We start from the raw sequence: 8,252 nt of genomic DNA, 5'->3' as shown, positions 1-8,252 counted from the left end.
TACAACCCTTGTGTGAACTACAAGGGTGCCATCTTTTTTCTTTTCAATCCATTAAGTACCACACTGAGCAAGAAAGGAATTAAGCTCTTCATGTTGACCCCAGAAATTTTAATGTATCACTTTGTATTCTTAGTTACACTGTAGCAGGTGACAGTAATTGAAAGCTACACTTTAGCTGTGGTGTGTCAAACTTATTTTAAAACAATACAGATGTACACTACACTGTTATTGACTGCAACCACTTACTTATCTGCATGGCTGCAGTCAATGACAGTGTTTCAAACATCCTTTGTATGGAAGACAGTGGACCAAAGCCCACCTTTCTTTTCCAGCTCTGGTTGCAGTGACATGGCTCTGTTATCAGGGTGTTTTTGTTCAGCTCCAGCCTTGAGACCACAGCTGGCGCCGAAGTGGTAGCCGCATGAAGTGATGGTGGTTTTTACTTTAGTGCGAACAACTCATGTGAATTTCAAAGCTGCTCTAACAGTCCGACACTGGTCTCTCAATCTCCCGTTGGAGAGCCGTGAGCTTCTCCATGATGTTATCAAACTTGCGCTCCGTGATGTTGTCATTCTTGTGCTCAAAGAGCCGATTCTGAGAACAAAAAGAACTTTAACAAAATACATTCAATAAAAACTTAAACAACAGGAAACTGATTTTTCATCCAGCCACTGAAAAAAAAAGAAAAAAAAGAAGGTAACCACTGAACACAAACACTACCGAAGAACAATTTATAAAGATTAAAATTGAACTACATGAACAGTTTGATTCATAGCCTCATTTGAACTTTAAGGAGACCCGATCTGAACTCTGTGGAGCCTGATCTCCAGGGTTTTAAGTTGGACTCTGAAACGAGAAGAGGATGTTTCTCTCTCTTCAGATTCGCTGTCGTCCTGTGATGGGAACGATTTCAGCCCTGCGTGATCACGCTGATGTTTGCACAGAGCAGATAATGAAGTGAATGTTTTGACACATTGGTAACAGTGAAACAGTTTATTAGTAACGTGGGATCGTTTGTGTGCGGAGTATGAACTGAGATTACTGAAGCTCTTGTCACACTGCTCACAGCTGTAGTTTCCTTCCATGTGTGTACGTTCATGCTTGTTACGACTACCTGACTGTGAGAAGCTTTTGTCACAGTGTCTGCACTTGTATGGTTTCTCTCCTGTGTGGACTCGTTTGTGTCTTTTAAGGTCACCTGCAGTGGTGAAGGATGACCCACACTGATCACAGAGGTGCTTTTTGACCCCACTGTGAAAGAGTTCATGTCGTTTTAAGTCACCTGGTGTGGGGAAGCTTCGCCCACATTCTTTGCAGTATTTCAGTTTGTCTCCAGTGTGTTTACGTTGATTTATTTTTAGGCCGTCTTGCTGACTCAAAGTTTTTCCACAGATGTCACAACGAAAGTCTTTCCCACCACCACAGCGATGACAGGGTTGAGAAGTGGATCCATCTGTGTCGCTCTGCTTCTAAACAAAGACACAAAGACAGTGTAAGTCAGTCCTTCAACACTTTTATCCTGAACATCGCCTGAAATAAAGAGCATCTCTGCAGACGTCCAATTACATTTTACTGTTTCGATTAACACACTCAGTTTACTGGGCTACAATAACTACAATACTACCACCGTAATACTACAGTAATACATATTTAATATTACAGTAACATCTGACTTACACTTAAGTACTACCACACTACTGTTTTTAGGGTACCCATGGTAAACTACTGTAACACTGCAATAATACTAATTTATTACAGCATTAATAACACTGTAATTGTGCAGTTATAACACTCAGCTGACTGGGATAGAAGAAAAACACTATTACCCCCAATGACACTGCAATTATAACATTAAACGGGTATTTTAACTAGGGCTGCCACAAACGATTATTTTGATAGTCGACTAGTCACCGATTATTTTTGCGATTAGTCGACTAATCAGATCATGCATCCATTGGACGTAAAATGTACAGCTTATTGCACCAGCATGCGTCTGCTCTTATATAACTATCATTAGCTTACAGCTTGAAGTGTTTAAGGTATGTGCTAACTAAAAATAAAGACAAGATGATAGTTTATTACACTTTTAATGAAATTTGCAGATTGTTTCAGTGAAGTTTAATAAACTCAGCCGTCTGCTCCTTGCTATCTAAAATATAACAGGACACCTGAGTATATTCTGGAGCATCTCACACTTCTGATAATCAGTTGTCTGCTTGACGTTTATTCATCTGTGCAAAAACTATAACTTTATTTCTCAGCCAAACCAATTTACTCAGGAACAAATAAAATACAAAAAAAAAAAAGCCAAACAATAACATTTTTAAGTTATCTAAGTGACTTATATTACATGTCTAACCTGAGTAGCGAAAGACGGCGGTGAGTTTGAAAACGATTTGCCGGGAGTCCGGTGTTCTCACCGACTCTAATGAGCCTAGAACCCCGGCTCGCTATCGAGCTGGTGGGTAACAGACGTCTCCGAAAACGTCGGAGCGCTTTTGAAAATATGTGGTGTCTTGATAGACTGAGCAAATATTTGAGGTTTACACAGCTACATTCTCACCTGAAAATATGTTAAACGTTTATTTTGTGACCCAGAAAGAATAATAAGAGTAACATTAAAACTAACTAGCTGCCGCCATTGTTGACAACTGCGCTGGGCCGCGCTATGATTCTGGGACACAGTTTCTTCTTCTTCGGGGTTTAACGGCAGCTGGCATCCTTGTACATGCAGTGCTGCCATCTTCTGTTTCAGTCCGTTATTACACTCTTAAATACTACTACTTATTTGGGATCTTACAAAGCTTCAAACGACGCATCGACTATTAAATTAGTCGTCGACGATTTTAATAGTCGACGTAATCGTGACTAGTCGACTAATCGTGGCAGTCCTAATTTTAACACTAATGTTTAAAAGTACTAAAGCTATATGGAAGCAATGATACTACAGCTATAATACTACAATACCATTATGTAACGATACAACTTTGTTAACCATAAGAGAAGATTACTGAATGGTTTGGTTTTGTACTTAATTTATGTTTTATTTTATTCCATTTACACCTGACAGAGGAATGAGCTGCTGTAAACCAAAGGCCATTTATGCAGAAATAACAACACCATGATATACCACGAAGCTGCCTGAAGATTAAATAACAGCAACATATCAATTTTCAGCATTTTTAGTTTTTCATGATCATGTAAGCAAAAATCATAAGTGAAATGAAACTCTGAATAATGGCTCAGAGCTACTCTTCGGAGCAGTAGAAGTGCTAACATGCTAACACAATTTAATGAGCAGACTTGTTCCAAACAGTCAGACTGAACTTACAAGATAAAAATAAAAATACATACCTCACAGTAACTGCACTTGTAGAGTCTCTTTCTGGTGTGGATCTGTTGGTGTCGTCTCAGGTGACTCGGAGTTTTAAAAGTCTTCTCACACAGGTCGCATTGATAAGGTCTCTCCTCAGTGTGGGTAAACATGTGGCTTTGTAAATGTGCGTCTGTTGTAAAGTATTTGCCACACTGATCACACCAGTACACATCTTCTCCGGAGTGAATGCGTAGGTGTATATTTCGGTACCATAGCTGGCTGAAAGTTTTTCCACAGATGTCACAGCTGTATGCCTTCATTCCAGAGTGGGTAACTAGATGTCTCTGTAAGTTGCTACTGTGAGTAAAAGCTCTGCCACACTGATCACAGCTGTAAGCTTTAACTCCACTGTGGACGATTTGGTGTCTTTTTAGGACATTCTTCCAGGAAAACAACTTTCCACACAAGTCACAGCTGAACAGTCTCTCTCCAGTGTGGATGAGCTGATGTTGTTTTAGTTCAGACTTCCTCGTAAAATCCTTCCCACACTCGTCACAGGTGTATTTTTTCTCTCTCTTTCTTCTGTGAGGTTTGTCGGCGTCCTGAGAGCGCTGACTTCTCGGTCCATGTTGGTCCTGCAGTGACAGAGATACAAACAGAGGCAGTGAGTGAAATGCATTCATTGAACAAACTGAAGCTTTAAACTCCCTCCATTAACACTAGTTTTAAACCTGAAGGTGGAGTGTGGCACCAAACACCTTAAAGGTCTCTTATCCACATCTACTGGTAGTAGTAACACATTACATCCAACCTGGTGTTAAAGATAATTAATCATTGTTTAAACACTCTAAAATCATGCCCATCCCTCCTGCTTTTACACAAATATTAGTGCTAACACACTCAGAATAGTAATAAATGTTAACCAGGTCTGTACTTTTTTATATTTCCTGTTACTGTTTCCTATTATATATTTCTATAATTGACAAATATATTCAATAATAATAAATCAAATGTAACAGTTACTAGCTTGGTTCAGTGAAGGATGATGTCAGAGTCTGACTGTAACCTGAGGGGTTTTTTTTACTTTTACTCGTTACATTAAAACAATATATATCTGTATTTTCTACTCCTTACATTTTCAAAACAGCCTTGTTCTGGTTTAAGGCATTTGAGGGGAGTTATTTCATCACCGCGGGCATCAAAGATCAAATTGATTTGAGCCTAAACAGTAACTCATGAAATCCAATCCTGCATTATACACCAGGCTATGTGGTCAAGTCCTAAAAACGGAGCATGTAACGATCACCGTAACGCAAACCGTAAATTTTATCTGAGCTAAAGGTTTAAATCACCATCAATTTCATCCTTCTATGTGGGAAATAGATTCAGAGTTTGCTGACATTCCTTATCATACAGAGGTCCATCGGCTGAGTTTGGGAAAAGTTCTCAATAAGAGTTTTTGAGCTCAGCAAGGAAATCTGTCAGTTCATGGACATGTATGATGCGGTGAAGACATTTCAAGTGAAGCTGTCACAAATGCACCAGTGCAACTTGCCTCACTTTCCCTGTTAAGTAATGTTGAACCAAGTCGGCGCACTTTGCTGATAAACTGAGCGCACTGAGTTCGCACGGCACTTTGGTGACTGTGAAGCACAAAAGAGAGTTTCGAGCTGCTCGCAACCCATTACATGGAAACTGCACCTGTGCAGATTCAGATGGAGCTGCAGTTTAATGTACATCAAGGCAAAGTATGACACTGAATGGCCCGCACAGTTTATTAGTTCCATTCCTGCAGCAATGCCCCAGCTCCGTCTACATGCAGCTCCAACCTTGGTATGTTTTCATTATTTTTCTGGGGTTTTTGGCAGCATGTTCATATTCTAACTTGCATAATTTGACAGGATATATTTTTAAGATCAAAACATTAAAGTTAAAGTTGATTTTTTTTTTTAAAGTTCATTTATTCTGGAATAATATTCCTGTCTGTTTTTATTCATATTTATGTTTAAAAACATGGTTTAGTGTGTTCAATAAATGTTTAACTTGTTGGCCCGCAACCTAAAGTGTGCCTTGAGTTTGGCCCCTGTGCAATTGAGTTTGACACCCCTGGTGTAGAGGATGGAAATCAGCCAGGACAACTCATGAAACATCTGCACACATCTGGCTGAATTCAGTTGTGTACATCCCAAAGAGCAGCAGGTCAGCTGATCACAGCCTGTACAATAAGAAAATCGACTCAATAGAAATGATTGTGAGCTGTGACTCTTTTCCCCACACTGAGCCACTACAGCTCATTTTAGGGTTCCCCACCTGCTGAATCCCACTTTAACCTCTTGCCTGCCCATTTTCCTCTTTAGAGCCAAAGTCACCCTCTACAATGTAGGCATTGTATTATTACATGATTATTACATTACATTAATATAGCACAAGGTTCAGTTAGTTTGCATAAAATATATATCAGTATTCAGCTTTTAACCCTTTAACACCTACCATAGAACCCAGTTTGTCAGAGCTTATCTTTATATTTTACATGCCGTTAATGCCATTTTTGGGAGCATTTCAAGTTGCTATACATTAGAGCTGGGCGATATAAGATTTTTTCATATCACGATATGCTTTTTCATTTCAGGTGATACAATATATATCACGATATAAGCCAATAACTATATTTGTAAGATTTAAATTGCTCACAAGTAAAATGTGAAATAATCAGCAGCTTGTTTTGATTTAAATATTTATTTCCCATAATAAGTTCAACAGGGCAGATGTACTTAAAATGAGGCTTCAGTTTAGGCAAAATAAAGGCAAATAGTACAAACTACACAAAAGGTAGCCGCTAAAGCATTTAAGTTTCAAAACAAACAAACAAAACAGACTACTAAATTGTCAGTTCCACTTAGAAACAAAATATTAATTCTAAAAATAATCTTAGTTTATTTTACAGAAGAAGAGACAAAATTGACTAACTTATTTCATATTGCTTTGGAAGCGCTGTCTGAGAGAAATGTTTATGTCCAAGGAGTTGGTAACGAGGATCCATTACCTTAATTAGCTGCTTGAATCCTTCATTGTCGACCGTGTTTATTGGTAGCATGTCTTTAGCAAGACAGAAAGCTATGGCATTCGTTATGTTGTTATGTCTCTTAGCTTTTTTGTCATATGGTAAGACGCTGGAGAAAGCCGACTCAATTGACTGTTGCTGCTTCGGACAACAGGGATTCCCTGGTTGTTTTCGACGACGAATTAGCGCTTTCAGTCAGAGATTGAGCGTGCTCTAGTGGGTGGCACTGCTTCAGGTGATAAAAAAGGTTTGTTGTATTTCCAGACTTTGTGAAACATGCTTTCGGCACAATTTACAGTGCGCGTTACTCTGTTTTTTGTCAGACTTCAAATAGCCGAAATACCTCCACACTACGGAACTTCTCCGGCCTTTCCTTCGACAATCTCTCCGGCATTGGAACCGTCATCTGTGTTCTCTTCGGTAACCTCTCGGTTGATTTTCTCTAGTTGGCACACTCATTTCCTCCATTACCCGGCCGCACTTCAGCTGGCTGCTTCCCAAACAATACACATGTGCAGCTTGGCACTTGAGCTGTACGTAACAAGTTACGTGACGTGACGCTGCGGCTGTGATTGGTTCGGCTCTGTGCTGCTTAATTTGTATTGGCTATTCATTTTTTATAAGAGAGGAAGAGAGAGAGAGATGAGGCCTATCGCAATAGTTTCATTTTTCTATCGAGAAAAAGTTATTTCGCAATACATATCGTTATCGTTCTATCGCCCAGCTCTACTATACATCAATATTACCATTATATCCCAAATTTTAATAATATCTATGCACTAAGTCCATAGTAACTACATAAAGTACAAAAAAACTGCAATAAAATAAAACAAATGTAAAATTGTTTTTGTTCTGTTTCTACACATATTCTACTTAGAGAAATTTCAGAGGTTTATCCCTCAAAACTGTAAATGCAAAAAAGTTGCACATTGTTTCCAACCACAGGAAATTTGTTTGAGTATTTTTGAATTTTTATATACTGCAGGAAAAATAAAAATAAATATTATAATGCAAACTTGCAAACAAACAACATGTGCATCAAAATAAACTATTTCCAGCAGTGCAATTTGAGTTCTAAGCATCCCAGAACAATACAGAAAACAAAGTCAAACATGACTTTTAAAAACACCAGTATAGGTATCCCTGAAGGCAGGTTTTGGCAGGTAAAGTTGGACATGTGATAGTTTTCGCTGACATCTATTCTAATGTAGAAGTGTTATGAACAGCTGATCGGATCGGCAAAGCGTGTTTCTGTATGTTATGTTTTTTGCTGCAGTTTTTGCAAATGTGGAAGAAAACCGTGACCTAGGCAAGCTGATGGCATAAGATGTAGTACAACTCCTCCTAAATAAAATAATTGCGCTAGCTTAAGTGCAGTTCTACGGGATTTTAAAATTGTTACGCAAAACGGAGCGTTCCTGCTCCAATAGCCTTAAAGGGTTAATGGAGTACTTCTTAACAATAGTATCTGTCACCTTCTGTGTCGAACTCATTGTTTTCTCTGCAGTGGCTGAGCTGAGTCCAAGTAGCTTAATGTTCCCTGCTGCTCCGTCAGACTCTTCTCCTCCTGCTGATCAGCTGGGACACAAAACAGAACTTTGTTAGGCTCCACACTGCACTGAAGAGTCAAAGTGTCTCATATGTTCATCTGAGAGCACAAACAACAATTTTAGCTTCCTTGGGTGGGCAACTTGTTTAAAACAGACACAAAAGGTTTGAACACCGATATCAAATTTAGCAGTATGGCACACCAGTACAGGAGAGCAATTCCTCTTTAAAAATGGCCCTGGCCAAGAACAAAAAAAAAAAAAACAATCAATGGAGCTGCATAAACGAGTACAGTGTCCCAACCACTGTGCCTGTGCGGCATATACG

At 39.0% G+C, this 8,252-nt stretch overlaps 1 protein-coding gene across 1 annotated transcript; it reads right to left on the bottom strand.

The window, feature by feature from the left end:
- Window positions 1-499: 499 nt before the first annotated feature.
- Window positions 500-7,904, bottom strand: LOC112845896 (zinc finger protein 271-like). The gene is made up of 3 exons (XM_025905128.1): window positions 7,853-7,904; window positions 3,355-3,951; window positions 500-1,469 (listed from the first exon to the last, which is right to left on the bottom strand). Exons 1-3 carry the CDS (start codon window positions 7,868-7,870, stop codon window positions 789-791), a joined length of 1,296 nt encoding a protein of 431 aa, XP_025760913.1. The 5' UTR covers window positions 7,871-7,904; the 3' UTR covers window positions 500-788.
- Window positions 7,905-8,252: the final 348 nt, after the last annotated feature.

Source organism: Oreochromis niloticus, unplaced genomic scaffold (assembly GCF_001858045.2).
Source record: "Oreochromis niloticus isolate F11D_XX unplaced genomic scaffold, O_niloticus_UMD_NMBU tig00008783_pilon, whole genome shotgun sequence".
In the NCBI taxonomy this organism is placed as follows: domain Eukaryota; kingdom Metazoa; phylum Chordata; class Actinopteri; order Cichliformes; family Cichlidae; genus Oreochromis; species Oreochromis niloticus.
This window is presented reverse-complemented; position numbering and strand designations above follow the sequence as displayed.

Excerpts from the sequence above, each read along its gene's own strand:
- LOC112845896 (XM_025905128.1), bottom strand. Across the intron at positions 1,470-3,354 it reads ACAAGTGCAGTTACTGTGAG|AAGCAGAGCGACACAGATGG; the intron begins GTATGTATTTTT and ends GTCTTTGTTTAG.